General features: G+C 36.8%; 1 protein-coding gene across 1 annotated transcript in view; it reads right to left on the bottom strand.

The window, feature by feature from the left end:
- LOC150095889 (isovaleryl-CoA dehydrogenase, mitochondrial) overlaps positions 1 to 22,151 on the bottom strand; it is a 170,879-nt gene that overhangs the window by 43,342 nt on the left and 105,386 nt on the right. Inside the window, exon 9 of the mRNA XM_090409202.1 lies at positions 6,935 to 7,016. Coding sequence (XP_090265328.1) covers positions 6,935 to 7,016 — 82 coding nt within the window. The remainder of the gene's footprint in view (positions 1 to 6,934; positions 7,017 to 22,151) is intronic.

Here is a 22,151-nt window from a genome sequence, read left to right as displayed (position 1 = left end):
AAATCCAAGATCCTAAATCAGAAATAACAATTGTAATACTAAAAATAGGACATCACTGTTAATACGTTCGCTACCAACTACGAGTATACTTGTAGTTGGTAAAGCAGCCACACAAGCCAGCTACGAGTATAATCGTATGATGCTTACCGCTGGCAACGAAATTACTGTACTGACCTTGAAGAAGTGAAAATGCTTGGCTTGTGGAGCTAGCATCAAAACTGTATATTCTCATGGATGATATATGCTCTGCACAAGCCAACTACGAGTATACTCGTATGACGCTTACCGTACTGACCTTGAAGAAGTGAAATTGCTCGGCATACGGGAACAGACTATGCCAAAGTAGCGTGGCAGCGAACGTGTTAAGGAAGAAATCTGTAAGAAAGAATGTTTATTCATGTTGTAATTTATAAATAATTTTTTAAAATCAAAAATAACAATTGTAATACTAAAAATAGGACATCACTGTTACTGGAAGAAAACTATCTGTAAGAAAGAATGTTTATTTAAATTCTAGCTTGATGTATTTTTTTTTCCACTAGAGGTCATGAGTGTAGAATAACATATGATCAAATCTTTTTTTCTCTAGCTTACAGTTTGTAATGTAACGCAGCTTGTATAGTATAATTGTGTATGCTGCAGATGACGATCTTGATATGAAGATCGAAACGTCGAGATAATAAAGTTATTTATAACACGGTTGTAAAATCCATAATTTATGAAATGAATGCTAATCACCGTGTAACACTAAAAGAAAAGAACACAAGAAATCATTGATCAAATGCACAATATGGTATTGGATGACCGGCGAGTCAAAGTGCATAAAATTGTGAGACTATAGGCATTTCAAAAGAATGTGAAGGATATATTTTGCATGAAGAATTGCAAATGAAAAAGCTTTGCACAAGATGGATGCCACGCAGATCAAAAACTCACTCGCATGAAAATCTCTGAACAGTGCTTGCTGCGTTTTAACAACAATAAAACTGATTTTGTGCATTGATTTATTACTATGGATGAGACCTGGATTTACCATTACACACCAGAATCCAAACAGCAGTCAAAACAGTGGACAGACGCCGGTTGTTCAGTGCTAAAGAAGACAAAGTCGGTTCCATCAGCAGGAAAGGTCATGGCATCAGCGTTTTGGAGTGTTAAAGGCATTTTGTTTATTAATTATCTTGAAAAGGGTAAAACAATAACCGTTGAATATTATTCCAATCTCTTAACCAAATTAGACAAAAAAATTTGTGAGAAAAGACCTGGTTTCGTCAGACAATGCACCTGCCCATAAAAGTGTTTTAGCAATGGGAAAATTAAGGGATCAGCACTATGAATTGTTGGAACATCCACTCTATTCCCCAGATTTGGCTCAGTTTGACTTCTATCTCTTCCCAAGACTAAAACTCTTCCTTGCTGTTCAGCGTTTTTCTTCGCATCAAGAGGTGATTGCAGCTGTAGAGGGGTATTTTGCAGATCTTACTGAGAACTACTACAGGGATGGGATAGTTGCTGTATCGCTGATCACGGGATAATGGTGCTGGAGCATCGCTGGAATAAATGTATTAGTCTTAAGGGAGATTATGTTGAAAAATAAAAATAATTTTGAAATTATAAATTCGTTTTTTCATTGTTAGGCCGAGAACTTTTCAGACCACCCTCGTAAGCAAAGAGCTCCTCCTATTATTCTGCAAACCAAAAATCAATGGACAGAAGTTGACACTGGCCTCAGAAACCATAAAATAAATTTTACAAAGCAAAGAACATGGATGGATGGACAGGCAGATGGGTTTAAGTACAGCCAGAGATGGTAGCTGACTATTGCACACTCAAACTTTTGGATGGTAAAAACAACCAATACCACATGTTCGCTTAAAAAAAAATCAACTCGGTACTGTGCAGTATTACAGAATCCGTCACTGCTGAGAAAGTCACAAGGAAAATCCAAAACCATGAACTAAATCCCATTAAAGTTAGCCATATGCTCCAAGCAGATAAACAGCCAATTCCTCCTGTCTTAGTGGAAATCTGTAAACAGTACTGAGAAATCTATTACCTAAAAATAGTTTGCAACCTGGCTATAAAACCAGAACCATTATGAAGGAAGGCATCAACAGGACAATACCTTGCAACCCTCTCAAAGAGAAGAGGAGGAAGCCACAGGATTAGGAATATTTAAGAAGTGCCAGGAATTTTTAGGGAGCTTATTCTATAGTAATGTGAACAATTCTTCAGTTGAAATATTCATTAATAAACTGACACTGTTAAAGTAAGTTATAACGTCTTGTTCACTTAGAAGAACACTTTCTGATAATACAAATGAAGTGCATAGTTTTTTATGAAAGACAAAGATCTCCTGGCAGAAATTTTAGTAGTTTAACTAGATTTCTCGGTAGATTATATACTGGAAAATTTTGCTTTCGACAACTGCATTTAAAAGCATTTTGGGGACCTGTTGAGATAAGATGAAAAGTTATTCAATATGAGCCAATCTGGTTTTTCTGATAAATTCAGTCGCAGTTCTGAAGACATCGTTAGTGTGCTTTTGTAAATTTCTAGAAGGATCATGATGTAGTATCGAATATGTACCTATGTGAAAAAGTTATTGGATCTTCCTTCATATTCATCTGCAACAAGAATTATTATAATATTACCTTTATCAATAGGAAAGATAACTATTTAGATATTGTTTCATAAACTTCTTCAAGTGGATCCTTCTGATGGAGCAAGATTCTCAGCTGGAGATTTTTCATTATTTAATTGAAAAAAAAAGTCAGTTTAAAATGAACAAGTGGAAGCAAAGTTTCTTAATGAAGGAAGGTGTTTGTTCAATTTTTGTTAATAGGAGTTATTTTGGGACTTTTCTTGGTAAAGTTAAGACCCTTGCTAAGAATATCTTCTGCAGACAGTATATATCAAAGGTGAGTTAGCCGATCTCATATGGAGGTAGCAGAGTTTTTTCTCCCGGAAACTACGGTTTTTCATCCCGCATACAGACAAATCGGCCCTTCAGAACACACGCAATTTACAGACAAAAAATACTAGCTGTGGTGGTGGTGAGCAGTAGATGGCGCTGATGTAGATGATTGGTAGTAGAGGTTCGATGTAGTAGTGGAGACAGAGAGTTGTACAATGGGTGTTTTCCTGCAATGAGTCTTCGGACTCCTTGGAGGTGTCACGAATAATAATAATAATAATAATAATATATTACGACTGGTTGAAAATTTTATCTATAAGAAGCTGTATACAATACAACAAATCCAGACTACTCTATAAATTTTTGATCTCACTGGTAAACACTGAGTAGTTTACAAGTGATGTGCTATCTTCAATATAGCACTCTTGTTATAAGGAATAGAAATAATTTTGCTATGATCCTGCATGTAGAAAAAGGGAAGGAGGGAGCATAGTATTGTGTTTATTTTACCAGTGTTGTAATCATGAACTTTAAAAAAAAAATATGCAGCAATCTGAGTTCAGCAGTCAGTGCTGTATCACTGAAGAAACAATTGCTTTGTCAAATAACAGCAGAGGGCCAAAAACAGAACTCTGGGACATGCCATTGGTTATCCTCCTTTTTTAGACACTGCTACATCTTTTTTTTGGAAGTCCAAGAATATCACTGAATATGATTCTCCCTTATCTAACATACTCATTATCCTATCATAAAATGGAAGTAAATTGCTAAAACAGTATCTACCCTTTACAAATCTATGCTGACCATCATAAAGAATGCTATGTCCAGCAACCCTATCCTGTATTCTATTCCTAACCAATCTCTCCAATACCCTGACCACAACCAACAGACTGGTCTATAATTAGAAACTTCTGTCCAAGAGCCATGCTTGTGGAGTGGTACTATTTTGCCTTCTTTCCACTCCTTAGGAACCCTAACCACTGCCAAGACTATACATAAACAAGAAAGTCAAGGGTAGAGCTAACTGTTGTGCACATTCCTTAAGAATACATGGTGATATGTCATCCATTCCCACAGCCTTATTAATATCTAACTCAATCAACACCTAATAACCTCAGATTCTTTCACTTCCAATTCTCCTACTATTCCTCTCTTCTATATATTGCACTGCATCATTTACATCAGTATGATATACACTGATTAAATATTCATTCAGTAATTCTACTATATCCTTTGCAAATGTCATTCTGCTGCCACTAGTGTCAAACTGCCATAATTATTTTCTCTTGCTTGAGAAAATAGTGAAAAACATCCCTTGAATTAACCTTGGCCTGACCAGCCAATCTCCTCTCATACTGCATATTTTCTTTCTTTACCATGGTCATCACCTTCCTAGCTTGCACTTTATACTCTTCATGGATCTGATCACTACCAACTGTCTTGTACCTCCTGCATAGCATTTTCTTTTCCAACACAGCCTGCTTGATTTCACTCTTCATCCATTTCATTCCTATGCTATTTATTTGCTTAACCCTTCATATGCAGTTATACACTGCTTGTTAGATACTGTGTTATGGATTTCCATGCATTGTCAACATCTTTTCCACTCAGCTCATCTATCCAATGTACTGAAGCCAATTGACTACAGAGCTTCCCATATTCATCCACTTTATGCTTCCACATATATCCATTTTTGGCATTAACCTTTACATTCCCTCTCTACATTCCCTGGCCTATAGTAGCATCCTATCAGATATACTAACCTGTTAATTTCAACTTCACACCATACAGATTCAAAATCTGTGCATGTATTATCAACTTCCACACTTTGTGGACACAATTCCTCTGCAATCATTAACAGTTCCTCCCCCCCTCTTCTTTTCACATTCCTATCCCTCCCCACATCATATCCTCCTCAGACAACCAAGTTTTCTAATTATCTTTGGGCATACTCAAATCAATGCAACAAGCTCTGCTCTCTTGTTTCTAATACTCCTTACATTTGTGTACAAACATAACAATCCCTGTGTCTTTGAGGCCATTCTACCAGCACCAACATTCTCTATTCTAGAGAGTCAGAAGCAGCAATAAAGCACTATCCTAATCTCATGAAGTATGGCTGAATTGCATGATATTTGAGAGACTAATTATAAAATTGCGAGCCTGGTTGGCCGAGTGGCTAGCACATCTGTTCTCTAGCCAAGGGGTGGCAAGTTCAAACCCCACCCTAGGACATGGATATAACGTGATTGTTTTTCACCTTGATATGTTCAGTCATACAAATATATATACACTCTCCCAAGATGAACTGGGTCACCATGGAAGAAGTAGACCCAATTCTCCCTCAATGGAAGAGGCCTTCACCCTTTAGTGGGTGAAAATACAGGCTGATCATCATCAATTGTAAAATTACCTTCAACTCATCAGCTACATTTATTTCTATCTCCAGAGAACTAAGATTTTAGTTCTAGCTTTTTATATTACAATTCAGTTATAGTGTGAACACTACAGTTCAAAACAGTTTTGAATGGTTTCTATTATATACTCTGTGGTAAGTTTCTGACAAAATGCTGGTGTGAATTTCGTGAAATATCAGCAGACTCAATAAATTCATTGTTTATTTTTTTCCTAAAATGGCATTATGAGTTAACACTCTTAAAAAATTAATATGACCAATCTGAACAAATTCAAAGTTGGGCGGCAGAATAAGCTTGAAAATTCATCTCTTAAACAACATATGCTATTTCTCTGAAAATGTTGGAGATGTCAAGAAAGAATGAGGAGAAAGATTTCATCAGGAGAAGAAATGGAAATGAGAAACTAAGAAAGTTCGAATATCAACTTGAGGCATTTTTATATACAGGGTGTTCGGGATAAATTTGACATATTTATAATTAATTATATTTTTCCGTAAGTTACATGTATTAACACACACTTCTCTTCATTTAAAAGTTTGGACCCTTCTTCATTCATATACAAGATGTCAGAAAGGATGGATAGCTGGAACCCACCTGAATCATGGAAGAGAATAACTTGTATCATGATGATTCGTGCCCGCCATCAAAATAAGGATATTACGACTGCTGCCCAATGCTCCCTGAATACAGTAAAAACAATCAGGCATGAACTAGAGACTTGCAATGGTGACTACGAGGATGTAGCAAGAAGAAAGATCCCTAGCAGACGATCTGATTGCGTTCGTACAGCAGAATTCCTCGCAAATCTGCAGGAACAGGTGTTGAAGAACCCTGGCATTGGAATTCGGGCTTTGTTCGTGGAGTTGCTAACTGTAGTCAAGCCCTGGATAACAAGGGTAGCCAATGGTAGGCCGTATGTATGGCAGCAGGATTCGGCCCCTTGCCACACCTCTGGGAAAAGTCAAAAATGGTTGTCTGAAAATTTCTACGACTTCACCAGTCCAAATGTTTGGCCTCCAAACTCCCCAGACCTTAACCCCATGGATTATTTTGTATGGGGCGCAGTTGAAAAAGACACCAATCGCACTTCCAGTAATACAAAAGCCCAGTTAATGGATAAAATTAAAACAGTTTTTGCGGCCCTTCCCAGGGAGACTGTAGCATCAGCTTGTTCGAGGTTCCGAAGCAGAATTGAAGCTGTGATCGATGCTAATGGTGGTTATTTTGAGTAAATCTTGTTGATAGTATTGTAATTAACTCTGCCTGTAATGTTTTTTTGTCAATTCATTAAATTTAATAGATACAAAGAAGATTTTCTTTTTCCTTACGAAACTGTCAAATTTATCCCGAACACCCTGTATATAAGATTCATAATGAATGTTATGTATAAAAATGATTTGTTTATGTAAAAGTAAAAAAAAAAAAAAAATGACAATGTAACAATTTGTATATGATAAAAAAAAAAGCACTAATTTCAAAGCTGAAATCATGGAAATTAATTTATAGTAAAACAAATTTTAAAAATGTTTTAATTTGCAGGTATGTGTATGTGCAACAATATCAGCAAGGAAATAGTCAAAAGAAATATAAGTATGCTTACTTGAAACTCAGCAATTCTCTGTCCAAACTGTTTTCTAACATGAACATAGTCAAAAGTGATATCACAACAAGCTTGCATAATCCTAAATATAATAAACTTTTATTAAGGTGAAAATATTATATTAAATTAAAAGCATTTTAAAACTGACAAAGCATTTAAAAACTCTTGCATAACAAATGATTTTTCAAAAAGAAACAACATTTGTATACAGATATAATAGCAATATAAAATATAGCTGACATAAGATAAAAGCTTATTAGCTGAAAGAAAGAGAAAAAAATAAAAATGAGGAAATATATAATATTAAAGAAGATAAAAAAAAAGAGGAATATTTTGAACAATAAAAAAATTTAGCATCATCATCACTCTTCACTGCATGTGAACATGTGAAAGCCTTTCTTTCAGCATGACTAAACTGTGAATAGCACTCATATTAGATTTATGGACTCAACTACTGTTTTAGATTTAAAAAAAACTTGAATAAAATTAAAATTCTATGTTTTGACCTTTACATTAAGATTATCTTTAAGAATGTAAACATATAGATACAAAATAAAGCAACTAGCATGACACTATTGAAAGTTACATTAGGTCTAAACCGGCCTAGACAACCTCTTGTGGCAAATAACTAAAAATAAATCTCTCCAACTCTGTAATGCCATTTATCACTAGCATCACTGATTTCCCTGCTTATCTGTGCATCATTAGCAAAAAAACTGAACATCTTCTGTCAGGCCCTTTCCAATATCATTAATATAGAGATTAAATGACAGTAGACCAAGAACTGATCCCTGGGAACCTCCATTCAATATACCACTCCTTCCTGATACCTGTTAATCAACCAGACAATTATCCAAGCCAACAGCTTATATTCCAATTTCATATTCTCCAGTTTATGCTATAGCCTTTCATGCACTGTCCTATCAAATGCCTTGGCAAGGTCCAGCAGTATCATAGTGTATCCATTCCCTTTATCCAACTCAACTGTAACATTATAAAATATGAGCAAATGCTCAAACATGAACTTGTGCTGTTTCTTGTAAAGTACAGGTTCTCCAACTATTTCTGTATGCGATTTAATACCACTTTTCTAAACTCTTCACAATCACTCTAGAGATACTGATAGGTCAATAAACACATCAGCCTTTGCATTATCCTTGTATAATGTTATTATCATACCCTGCAAGAGCCAAGTCTAAGGTAATGCCAATTTCTTTGCAAATTCTCATAATATTGAAGCAGATATCCAATGGTCCCAACTGATTCCATGGTTATATTTACACTGAGATTCTGCAAAATCCTAAGTACTTCTAATTCATCAACCTCTATTCCCACATCAGTTACTATAATCTATAACAGCAATTTTTCACTTGGATGACAAACCCTTGTAAATGTCATGCAGTAACTTAATTATTTTTGTCTGCTTATGTAATCTCGCTATCATGAGCACTCATTAAAGTTATCCTTCTACATTCTGCCTTTTACTTGCCACACAGAGAAAGAACTCATTGGATTCCTTTAACCTGCTTGGCTAATTTCTTCTTCACGATCTGATTTTGCATTCTTTAACACATGCTCGTCACTTTTCTTGCCTGTGCCTTTGTACTGCACGTGAGCTTGTTGCTAACCTTTTCCTTATATACCCTTCACAATATTTTTTTTTCTTACAGCTGCTGCTTAATGATCAATGCATGTTGATCACTAAGCAGTATTGCTACTCATCGAATCACCATAAAAATTTATCACACATTCCTGTTTCTTCCCTCACACGGGGAGGGCGCTAGTGGGTCAAGCGCTACGGACGTGTTTTGAAGAACTCCTGATTCAGATAAGTTTTACTAGGAATAATTAAGTATATATGCGTAATTGTTTAAGTAAGAGCGGCTGTAAACGTTGTACGCTACCGATATTATTAGTGTGGGTTTTTTTCCTTGCTTAAACTAAATATGAAATCGTTAATATTAGACCTAGTAACCTGCAGAAAAAAAAAAAAAAAAAAAAAAAAAAATGGCGGCGGCATTGTCATTCCATGAATTTAATTTGGATTTCAGTCGTTTCGTTAAGTGTGAGGTCTGTTATATGTATTCCTTCGATTACATAAATGATTTGTGGATGTTTAGTGCGGATGGAAGAAGGGTGTGTGCGAAATGTGACCTGAACGAGGAATTGATGAATGCGAATATGAAGTTGATGGCAGAAAGTGCTAGTACCGATTGTGTCGCGAGTGCATGTTTGAAAGAGAAGGATGGTGAGAAGACAGGCGAAAAAATGTTAAAAAATCAGGAAAAAAGAAAAAGAGCGATTTGACAACCATAACAGATGTTAAAAGGGACGAAAGTGAAGCGGAAAGAAACGAAATTGAGAGAACGAATGAAAGTAGAAATGGAGTGATGCAGAAATCGCAAGTAAAAAAAATCGAAAGAATGAATGATAGCGAAAAAAGAATGACTGATGGCGAAAGTTGGACGCATGTTGGAACAAAAGCACTGAACCAAAGAAAGATGAATGACAGTAAAAGTGAGAAGAATGATGGCGAAAGTTGGACGCATGTTAGTCTGAAAGTACGGAAACAAAGAAAGATATGTGAGAGTGAAAGTGAGAAGAATGATAGTGAAAGTTGGACGTATGTTGGACCGAAAGTACGGAAACAAAGAAGGATGAATGAGAGGGAAAGTGAGAAGAGGGGGTTGAGAGTTAGAAAGTTAGAAAGATTTAATGATAGAGAGAATGTGTTGCGAGGTTCGGAAGGTGAAATGGATTGGATGAAGCAAGAAATGAAATGGATGCGGAATGAAATTAAGAGAATTCAGGTCTAAACTATTAAAATAAATCATGATGGCATGAAAGAGTTAACAAAAGATGAGCGAGTGGCGTTGTATGGCGACTCCATTATTAAAGGTGTGCTAGAGGATAAAATGCATAAGGTATGTTTTCCAGGCAGTAAAATTAGTAGAGTGATTGAGGCATTGAATATGAGGCAGGAACGAGCAAAAGAGTTAATTGTATTAATTGGTACAAATGATTTGAGAGAGAACAAAGAGCATGTCAAAATGAATGTCAGGAGACTGCTTGGAAAGATAAAGGAGGAGTCGACAGACTCATCGAGGGAGGCCCTAACATCATGTCAAGAACAACTATTCAACATTCACACAGTATCTATCATACCTTGCCTTGAACTCACTCACGGTCATAGCACCCACAACAGACTCTGGAAGCTTATTCCACTCATTTACCACTCTCCAAGTAAAGAACCTAGCTCTAACACCCTTGTCAACCACGCTCTTGCCCAGCTTCCATGCATGGCCCCTAGTCCTCCCACCACCAGTCATATTTTCAAAAATATCTTCTGGATCAATCTTATAAAAACCCTTCAGTAATTTGAATGTCTCAATCATATCACCCCTCCTTCGCCTATCGTCCAATTTCTGCAACCCACAAATCTTCAACCTATTCTCATAAGGTTCATTCCACAGACCTGCTATCATCTTGGTCACTCGTCTCTGGACCCTCTCCACTTCCTCCCCATCATGAAGAAACCCTGGTGCCCATAGCTGGGCACAGAAGTCCAGATGGGGTCTTATCAAGGCTCGATACAGAGGAACAACAACTTGTTCGTCTCTGCATGTTAAAGTATTTTTCAGAAGCCAAGTGATTTGGTGAGCTGTTTTAGTTACTTTTGCAATGTGCCCCCTAAACTTCAACTCCCTATCCACCAACACTCCCACATCCCTGGCCTCATCAATCTCCTGGAGTATGATTCCACCAATGCGATATACTGCTGCTATTCTTTTCACCCCAAAGTGCATAACCTTACACTTTGCCACATTAAATTGACATCCATTTTTCCTAGCCCAGTCCTCCAAACTATCCAAATCATCCTGTAAAATTTTGACATCTTGTGCACTCACAATTGCTCTACCCAACTTTGCATCATCAGCAAACAAGTGAACATTTCCTCTCAGATCCTTTCCAATATCATTGATGAACAAATTGAAAAGCAGTGGTCCAAGAACAGAGCCCTGTGGCACTCCACTAGTCACAAGACATCTTTTAGACTCCACTCCTGAATAAACCACTCTTTGATATCTCTCCTTCAACCACCCTCTTATCCATCTCACCAACCCTATATCTATACCCATCTGCTCCAGTTTACTGATTAGGGTTCCATGTGGTATCCTATCAAAGGCCTTGGCAAGGTCCAGTAGTATCACTGTAAACCCATTACCCCTATCCAGTTCAGCCGTCACTGTGTTATAAAACGTGAGCAAGTTACTGAGGCATGATCTACCCTTCACAAAACCATGTTGTCCCCCATACAATATCCTATTTTCATCTATCCAATCCTGTATTCTTTTCTTGACTAATTTCTCTAAGACCTTGACAATGATTCCTGATATGCTAATCGGTCAGTAATTTACAACAGCAGTCTTGGAACCACCTTTATGTAGTGGAACTATTTTCTCCTCTTTCCACCTGCTCGGGACTAACCCAGGAGGAGTTAGCTGGAAAAGAGATCAATGCAGCTTGGGGGATTTTCAAAAAATATTTAGTGTGAGGAGATGGGAGTACAGTTTGTTAATGTGTGGAATGAGTTTGAGGGACGAAGTGAGCTGTATGGGAGCGATGGACTGCATTTGAGTGGTTATGGTGTGAGTCGCTTAGAGAGACTGCTGCTGGAAAGTGGAGAAGTGAATAGAGAGAATGAATCAGATCGAGAGGGGAGTGATGTGGAAGAGCATGAGAGTAAGACAGGAGAGATTGAAGAAGTGGAAATGAATGGGGAAGTGAGTGGTATGAGTATAGAAAATGAGAGAATGGGTGCGCAAGAGGAGCAGGGAAACGGGGAGGCTCAGAGTAGACAGGGATACACAGCGTGAGAAAGGTGGATGCTCCAAGATGAGGTGAGAGCATGTGTAGGCAGGAAAGTAATTGGATGATCAGGGATCAAAAGGAAACAGATGGAATTGCAAAGGGTTCTAAAATGAAGAAGCAGAAAGGGAAATGGCCCCAGTCCAGCATGGAGAGATCACATCGAGTGAGTGGTATCAGTGGAACTAGCTGTAGATCCAGAAATGAGTTGTTGTGTTTGTATACCAATGCTAGAAGTATAAGAAACAAGGCGGATGAAATGGTTGCACTAATTGCGTCTGTGCACCCAGAGATTGTCGGAATAAGTGAGACATGGTTAGATGAGGATGACATCCTGACAGGAATAGAGATGGAAAGGTATGATGTGTTTCGTGAGGATAGAAGGGGTAAAAAGGGAGGGGGAGTGCTATTGATGATAGAGAAAGAGTTATGTCCATACAAGGTAGAGATATGGGGCCAAAGAGTTATGTCCATACAAGAGGGAAATGGGGCCAGTGGAAATGGGTAACTTGGTTGGTGAGAGAGGCAGTATGGTGTGAGATAGAGGTGAATAGAATCAAATACTTGGTGGGATGTTGTTATAGACCTGGTAATGTGGATGGTTGTGCCGCGCAGTTAGCCTAGTGGCTTTGCGCTTCGCAACCATATGCCTGGGGAAGGAGTGTCCCAGGTTCGATTCCCGTTGTAGACGTGAGGAATTTGAGGATCTTCCTCAGGCATAGCCAAGTTAGCCGGTCTTGGGCGTGGTCAGTAGGGTTTTTTCCGCCAGTTTATCTGGCGTTTTTCATCCCGCAAACAGGCAAACCGGCCCGTGAACATACACCTCTACAGTCAAAAATATATATCCCCCAGCGGCAGACCAGGCGACGGGTCGGTTGGGAGTAGTACTAACAAAAGAAGTCGCATCTAAAATAACACGCGGACCCTGCATGGGAAGCGGGAATAACGCGAAGAAGAAGAAGAAGAATGTGGATGGTTGTGATAGTGAAATGTACAGTCAAATAAGCCAAGCAAATAAGAAAAGGGTGATCATTATGGGTGATTTTAATTATGGCAATATAGTCTGGAATGAAGAGATAGCAACTGGAAGTAAAGAAAATGAGTTTCTTGAGTTTTTGAGGGATAACTACCTCAGACAGTATGTAACAGACGGCACAAGAGGATTAAGGATCTTGGATTTGGTCATCTCATCGGAGGATGTAATTATGAATGAGGTATCAAATCATCCACCAATTGGTGAAAGTGACCATGAGGTGATTACTTGGGTGGTTGCCAGCAGTGCAAGCATCCCTGTGAAAAAAGGGTATATGTGGAACTACAAGGGGGGGGGGGGTGATTATGAAGAGCTCAGGAGACAGCTTGCAAGGGTAGCATGGAATGAGGAGTTAGCTGGAAGAGATCAATGCAGCTTGGGGGATTTTCAAAAAATATTTAGTAGATGCAATGTTTAAATGTATACCATGGGTGAGAAGGTTAAATAAGGTAGGTGTGAGATAGATGAATAAAGAGATTAAGCATGCAATACAGAGAAAAAGGGCATTGTGGAGGCAGCATAAGAGAAGTGGAAGTAACTAATTTCATGAGGTCTACAAAGACCAGGCAAGGAGGGTAACTTGGTTGGTGAGAGTAGCTAAAGAGAGGTATGAACAGCAGTTAGCTAATGAAGCTAAAAAGAATCCTAGGGAGTTCTTTCGATATGTAGCCAGCAAAAGAAAGAATGATTATGGAAGGATGACACTGATTGGAGGAAATGGTATAAAGACAGCTGTTGCAGAATGTGTGGTGGAGATACTTAATGAGCAGTTCATAAAGATCTTTCAATCTTGTGAATGTGACTTCATGGAGAGATTAAGAGCAGTTGATGATGGGGAGGAGAGACTGACTGTAAGTGAGCAAGAGGTGTTTGGGGAGTTGAGTAAACTAGATGTAAATAAGGCTGTGGGACTTGATAATATATCACCGCATATTCCGAAGGAATGTGCCAGAGAGTTGACACCTGCCTTGACATATTTTTTTAATACGAGTCTTGCACTCAGTCAAGTCCCTAAAGAGTGGAAGGAGGGCAAGATTGTGCCACTTTAAAGGAGGTGATCGAACTCAAGCATCAAACTATAGGCCTATCTGTGTGTCAGGTGTTGTGGTTAAGTTGTTGGAGAAGCTTGTGAGAACTAGGATCCAGAGTTGGGTTGACAACAATGGTATAATCTTTGATGGACAGCATGGATTTGCTAAAGGGAGGTCGTGTTTTAGTAATCTACTTACTTATTACAATAAGGTGACTGCTTCCTTGGACAGAGGAGAAGGATATACAATAATATACTTGGATTTTGCAAAAGCTTTTGATAGAGTACCTCATGATAAGTTGACAGTCAAACTAGAGCAGATGGGGTTGGATATTAGATTAGTGCATTGGATTGGAGACTGGCTATCTGATAGGTAACGACAAGTTGTGTATGGGGGGTGCAATATCCAGGAAAAGGAAAGTCACTAGTGGAGTGCCTCAGGGATCTGTTTTAGGGCCATTACTATTTAACTTGTATATTAATGATATTGGCGAAGATTTGGATGGAGATATTCAGTTGTTTGCAGATGATGCAAAGTTGGGACGAACCATAAAGAGTAGTGAAGATGTTGTGGCCTTGCAAGAAGACTTGAATAAATTGAGTGATTGGGCAAGCAAATGGGGATGTGAGTTCAATGTTGCAAAATGTAAGGTTTTAAAATTTGGAAACCAAAGATGGGATGCAGAATTTATGCTTGGTGAGAATATATTGTTGGAAGTAGAGGAAATAAGAGATCTGGGGGTGATAGTGGATAAGGATCTAAAATTTAGGGGACACATCGCCAAAATTGTGAAGACAACACAAAGACTTCTGGGAATGATGCGGAGGACACTGACGTGTAGAAGTAGGGAGATTCTTGTTCCATTGTATAAGGCTTTGATTAGGCCACACATGGACCATTGTGCCCAGATTTGGTTACCTGGTTTTCAGAAGGATGAAGAGATGTTGGAAATGGTCCAAAGGCGACTGACTAAGGTAGTTTCTGACCTCTGGAATGTCGAGTATGAGGAAAGATTGAAAAGATGTAATTTGCAGAGTCTAGTGGAGAGAAGGAAGAGGGGAGATATGATAGAGACCTATAAGTTGGTAAGGGGTTGTTATAGGATCAATGGTGGAGAAGTTCTACAGAGAATAGTGGGAGATCAGGGGAGAACCAGAGGTCATCCCTGGAAACTGTATAAAGAGGGTGTGAGTAGGGGAGTGAGAGGCAGGTTTTTTTCGTGCAGAGTTGTGAGTGATTGGAATGCCTTGCCTGAGAGTGTGGTGTCTGCAAGGAGTTTGAATGTGTTTAAGACGCGGTATGATGAGATGTGTGTGAGATAAAAGGACCTCCTAGATGAGTCTTTGACTACATGAGGTCTTGTTTAATAATAATAATAATAATAAATTGCCTGATTTTTCTGCAATCATTCAATTTCAAGCTCTGTCCTGTAAATAGTTCCATGTAAGTGTTTCTTTCATATGGTACATTCACACACAGTCATTTCTTTCATGAAGTCGCCAATATTAACAACGGTATGGTAAAGTAAATTTACTATATCCTATTCCTTTAGCCTTCTAGTGTTTGGTATAGTGAGAGTTAACTGTAACTGACTAATTCATTGTTAATGAAATCATTGTTCATATTGGAGAAATAAAATTTATATCAAGCTATACAAATAATACCATTATCAATACCAATATACAAAAATATCAATACCATAAATTAGAATTACTTATTTTTAAAGATATTGTTTGGTGTTATTAATACCATTAAAAATAATTAATGAATAACCATCTACACCTAAGCTTATCTGTTAGATCCATAAATTAGAAGTTCATAAAGGTCTTTTATTCTTGTGAATGTGGACATCATGGAGAGTTTGAGAGCGTCAATGATGAGGAAAAGAAACTGACTGTGAGTGAGGAAGATGTGGGGAAATTAAGAAAACTTGATATTAATAAGGCTGTGAGACATGATGATATATCACTGCATACTTTGAAGGAATGTGCCAAGGAGTTGACATCTGCCTTGACATGCTTGTTTAATATGAGTCTTACACTAGGTCAAGTTCCAAAGGAGTAGAAAGAAGGCAAGATTATACTGCTTCATAAAAAAGATGACAGAATTCAAACACCAAATTATAGGACAATCTGTGTGTCAGGTGTTCTGTTGGAGAGGTTGGTGAGAATCAGGATCCAGAATTGGGTTGAAAATAATGGTAGTTTCTTTGATGGATGCACAGATATGCTAAAGGGAGGTCATTTTCATCTTTCAGATTGTAATCTGCTTATTACAATAAGGGGACAGCAGCAGCATTGGATGCAGGAGATGGATACATAGTAGCATACTTAGACATTGCACAGGCTTTTGAAAGATTACTGCATGATAAGTTGATAATCAAACTAGAGTGGGTGGGGGTTAGATATTAGCTTGTTGATGCATTGGATCGGAGATTGGCTATCTGATATGTATCAGCAAGTTGTGTTGTATGGGGAGCAATATCTCAGAAGAGGAAAGTCACTAGTGATGTTCTTCAGGGATCTGTTTTAGGGCCATTGCAGTTTAACCTGTATGCTAATGATATTGAGGAAGATTTGAATGGGATATACAGTTGCTTGCAGATGATGCAAGGTTGGGATGAACTATTAAGCAGATGTTGTGGCCTTATAAGAAGACTGAGTGAATGGGCACGTGAATAGGGATACCAGTTCAATGTTGCAAATGTAAGGTATTACAATTTGGGAAACAAAAATGGGATGTAGATTCTTGGTGGGATATATTGTTGAAGGTGGAGAAAACAAGAGATCTTGGAGTGATAGTGGATAAGAATCCAAAATTTAGAGAACATATTATGAGGACAACACAATGAATTCTGGTAGTGATGCAGAGGATACTGACTTGTAAAAGTAATGAGATTCTGATTCCACTGTATAAGGCCTTGATTAGGCCACATATGGAATACTGCACAGATTTGCTCAATTGGTTTTAAAAAGGATGAAGAGATGATGGAGAAGGTCCAGAGGTGATTGACCAAAATAGTTTCTCTGGAATGTTGAATATGAAGAAAGGTTGTGATGATGCAATTTGCAATCTAGTGGATAAGAGGAAGAGGGGTGATATGATAGAAATAAAAGTTGGTAAGGGTTGTTATAGGATTAACATTGAAGAGGTTTTTCATAAAATGTTGGGAAATTGGGGAAGAACAAGAGGTCATCCTTGGGAGCTGTATAAGGAGGGTGTGAGCAAGGGAGTGAGAAGCAGGTTTTTTTTGCATGGAGAGTTGTGAATGACTGGAATGCATTACCTGAGGGAATGGTGTCTGCAGAGAATTTGAATGTGTTTAAGTCATGGTATGATGAGCTGTGTGTATGATAAAAGGGACCTCCTACACGAGTCTGTAACTGCACGAGGGTCTTAGAATAATGATAATAGCATTATGGGAGATACTGAGATAGGAGTGTTGGTAGCTTGCTCCACCTTTGCAAAGAGTTACCTGGTGTTGTACCACTTTACCCCCAGTCCTGAAGATACTTTCAGGAGCAAACTTTGTTTGCACACACTTGGATAAAGGATTAAACTAAATTTATTATAATATAATACCATTATCTATAACAAGATGATGCTGAAATTGTAATATACAATATAGATAAAACAATGACATCACCTGAATGAAAGGGGAAACAACAATAATGCTTGCTTAGTATGCAATGCTTTTGAGTTGTGCAAGCACACATAAAAAATGTTTTCTTCACTTTCCTTACCTATCATATGGTGAGAAATCATACTAGTTGTGTAATTAAAATGATTTATTTAAAAAATGACAAATCAGAGTCATTTTGAATATACTTTTTTTTTGTTAACAATCCTCCAAAAAGTAGTGCTATTTTGACTTTAATGAAAATAACCAACATCCCATCCTACTTAACTTCAGGAGATGACTATCAGATTTCAAACTTTTCATAGTTAGAGTTGATATACATAAAAAAGGGATAGTAGCCTTTCTTATTCCTCTCAAAAATATTTGCACACTGCCCTACATGCAGTCTCATTACAAAAGTAACTAAATGAAGACCATAAATTCTGAAGCAGATGATCATGGAAATAAAGACATCCATATGCAGGGTTCAACAAATTCAACCAAGACTTATCCAATTTTTTTAATGATATGTCCCAATAAGTCAATAGGAGATCCACAAAATGATTAATAGTGCTGTACTATAGCTGGAGAAGTTCTTTTTTATTAAATAAAAAATATTATATTTTGTCCAATCTACAGATATTCACTAGCTAGCAAAATCTACTTGCTATGGGAGAGTATATTTGTCAAGTCCTGCTCATAAGTGAATAAAATACAAGGGGAGCTGAAAAGTTCTGATAAACACCCATAACAAAAATGATATTAAAGAAACTGATATAACCACAAGAAAGAACATACTAGTAGCAGAGTTATGAAGGTAATATATCTTGTATATTAACTTCATAACTCTTGTATGTTCATTTTTGTGGTCATATCAGTTGCTTTAATATAATTTTTGTTCTTGGTGTTTATCAGAACATTTCAATCCCCCATCATATTTTTTCTTACTCTTAAGATAAAAGTGAGATTTGTTCAAATACTCATAAACAATTAAATATTAAATTTATATTCAGATATGAGACAACCAAGCAATTATTGCATAACGCATTCCTTATATAGCTATATGAACTTAGCAGTTACTAAACTATCTTTAACTATAATTAAACTATCGGCTATGGCAGTGATGAAAAATTAGTTTTTAAATAACACTCCATAAAATTATTGATAATAGTCTCAATAATGTTAATTTTAATTACTTAAATAAAGAGCCAATAGGCTTCATTTCAGCGATGTAACGTTATTATTTAAATTAAGGGGATATTAAATTCCACATTGTTTCAAAACCCAATAAGAAACTCAAAGATCAGAATCAAAGAGTTTCATGCCAAATATAGTAAACTATAAAATAAAAGTATTGGCGGATACTAGCGTAAGCAAACACATAGTACAAACTAGGGAAACTCGCAGCAAAGGTGGGTAAAGTTCTGATCACTATTCTTAGTATTTCCCATAATGTGAAAACACATTGCCTAGGACAGGGGTGTTCAACCTGACGATCGCGGAGCAATTTTTGGTCGATCTCTTGTGTATTCCTCCTTACTTACAAATTTAATTAAAACTGAAAACATAATATTTTATTTATCATATTTTGTATTATTTTTAATTCGCTTTAAGAGTATTGCTATTGTTTATTTTTCATTAAAATTGTCAAATCAGTAATTTTCTTATAAGTCCGAGTAAATGAATTAATTTGGATCAGTGGAAGTCAAACAGCGAGCCGAGTGAATATGATTATAAGCAAAGTGTAAAAACTCGATTGTAGCTGAAATATTAAATATTCCAAAGCACATTACATCGATTTTTTACTTAGGTTAAGTCCCATGTGAATATTGTAAAAAAATAAACTTGTTTGTCTCGGTATAGTTTGTATTAGATGTTTTTTAAATAACTCTTTTGAAGCTAACTGTATATACTGCTTTAATAAGAATATGTCAGAGTGTTAAAAACAAAGGCAGTGTTTTTTTCGTCGAAGCTGTACATGGCGGCATTAGGAAGATTGTTATTGAAACTTGTATGTATGAGAAAGACTTGCAGGCTCTAAGTGTAAACATCTCCAAAGTCAGTCAGAAAGAGTTCAAACAACTTTCTGATGGCCGCAACTTACAATCAAAAGAAAGCAGAGGAGAACAAAAGGTGTGCCGAACTTGAAACTCAAGATGAAAGACTCATACCGATTCTTTGGAGGATGGCAAACTTCATGCGCGGTCTCAGAGGAGGCCTAATAAAAAGGACTGAAGCAAGCAGAAGGGGGTCCCGGTTTGAGAATTGCTGTCAGAGAGACTGCCTGGATCCACGTTGCTTGAGAGAGGAGTTTCCCGCTTCCAGAAAGGAGCTTCTCGGTTCGAGACGTCGCAAGAGAGAGAGACTACTTCTAGGCCGCAGACAAGGTTTCAAATTGCCAAAAGGAAGAGTTCCAATTGCCGAAGAAAAGTTTCCAGGCCAGGTTAATGTCAGACATTCACCAGTGTGTTGCATTTTCATTACAATTTGATGAATCAAATGACTTCACTGATATTGTTCAATTAATGGTATTTCAAGATTATTCAAGTAAACAAGAACTTTTGAAAACTATACCATTATTAGGAAAGACTAGGGGAGAAGACATTTTTTCGGCATTTGATGAATTTGTGAAACAACACAAACTTCCGCTTTTTAAACTTGTGTCTATTACTACTGATGGTGCTCCTGCAATGAATCCTGCAAATCAGGCTTCATTTTATTATGTAAAAACTATGACAAATATCCAATTTTTTAACGTACCACTGTATTATTCACCAACAAGTACTGTGTAGTAAAAGATTAAACACAAAAGATGTTTTGGATATTACATTTAAAACTGTAAATTCTATTTCGAGGAAAAGTCCTGCAACGACGATTATTTAAATTACAGGCAGATGATAATAGGGGCTTCTATTGTACAATAATGTTTGCTGGCTCATCAGAAGTCAATTTTTAGAAGGATTTCTTGTATTAATTAATGATATAAAAATTTTTCTTGATAAAAGGAGATATTTATCCACAATTGAGTGATAAAAGATGGTTGTTACACTTATCATTTTTAGTAGATTTCTGTACGAAATTAAGCAATTTAAATTTAGAGTTACAAGATAGAGATAAAAATTTAATTGACATGTTAAGTTCAATAAAAACTTTCCAACAATACTTACTTTTATTAAAGAAAAATATAAATGACCGCGAATTTAGACATCTCCCCTATTTATTAAAATTTTTTAAACAAAATCAAGAAATGCTTCGCTATGATTTAAAAGAATTTATTCGTGAAATAGAATTAGTTGAGGAAGAAACAATTTCAAGATTTAAAGATTTTAATAAAGCTGAAATGTTTGTATCTTTTATCAACAACCCATTTCAAGAAAACTTGAACATCACAGAAATTTCAAATAAAATTAGTGGGCTGTTTGATATAAACCAAGCTGAAGTAGAACTTGAGATAATAAACATCCAGAATAGTTTACATTTAAAATCAATAAACAATGAAGTCATTTGGAAGTATGCACATGAAAAATTCCCAATATTAACTGATATTGAGCGAAAAATTCTGTCGTGTTTTGGATCGACATACTTGTCAGAATCTGCTCGTTAGATCTTGAATGATGGCTCTATCAAGAATAGAACTGCTCCATTCAAGATTTAACAAGAGAACAATATCAAGCTACTTGAGAAACGGTTGAGAAGAATTGTGGAAGAAAAGCTTGGTGAAGAACAAGCTGGATTCAGGCCAAATAGAGGCTGTCAGGATCAGATCTTCACTTTACGACAAATAGTCGAGAAAGCATGGAAATATAACAAAGATCTGTATTTAAGTTTTGTCGATTTGGAAAAGGCATATGACAAGGTGCCAAGAGAGAAGCTATTCAATACGCTGCAGTTATATGGTGTCAATGGGGCATTATATCAAGCAATACTTAGTCTTTATTTGAGTTGTGAGTCTGCAGTTAGAATTGAAGGAAGTACAGGAAGATGGTTTAATGTTAAATCTGGTGTAAGACAAGGATGTACGTTATCCCCTCTGTTATTCATTATCTATATGGATCACATTATGAAGGAATGTGGTATTAAACCTGATATCAAAATTGGAGATGTTAATGTCAGCTCTTTGCTTTATGCGGATGATGTTATACTTCTAAATAAATCCGCTACAAGTCTGCAAGATTCTCTGACTAAATTGAATAGCTGTTGTAATAGATATGGTATGAAGGTCAGCAATAAAAAGACAAAGACAATGAAAATAGGCAGAATCATTGAAAATGTCAACTGTGTTGTGAATGGAAAACCTGTGGAACAAGTAAAACATTTCAGCTACTTAGGCACAATTTTTACTGAAGATGGTAAACTAAATATAGAAATAGACAACAGAATCAGCAAAGCTGGTATCGTGGGAAGTCAATTGAATAAATTCATATGGAATAAGAAAGAAATTAGTCGGAACACTAAATTAGCTGTATACAAGACTATGTTCAAACCAATTTTAATTTATGGATCTGAGAGCTGGGTCAGAAGTAAAACACTTGACCAAAGACTAGAGACCGCAGATATGAGAGTCCTGAGAAAGATTAGAGGCGTGAACAGATGGCATCAATGGCAATATCATATTAAAAATGAGGATATTAGGAAAGAACTTGACATTGTCAGCATCCAGGAATG

The sequence above is a fragment of the Typopeltis vanoorti genome, chromosome 19 (genome assembly GCF_054136105.1).
Source record: "Typopeltis vanoorti isolate ZY-2024b chromosome 19, IOZ_Tvanoo_1.0, whole genome shotgun sequence".
In the NCBI taxonomy this organism is placed as follows: Eukaryota; Metazoa; Arthropoda; class Arachnida; order Uropygi; family Thelyphonidae; genus Typopeltis; species Typopeltis vanoorti.
The sequence above is the reverse complement of the archived record's forward strand: the minus strand, read 5'-3'. Positions and strand labels throughout refer to the sequence as shown.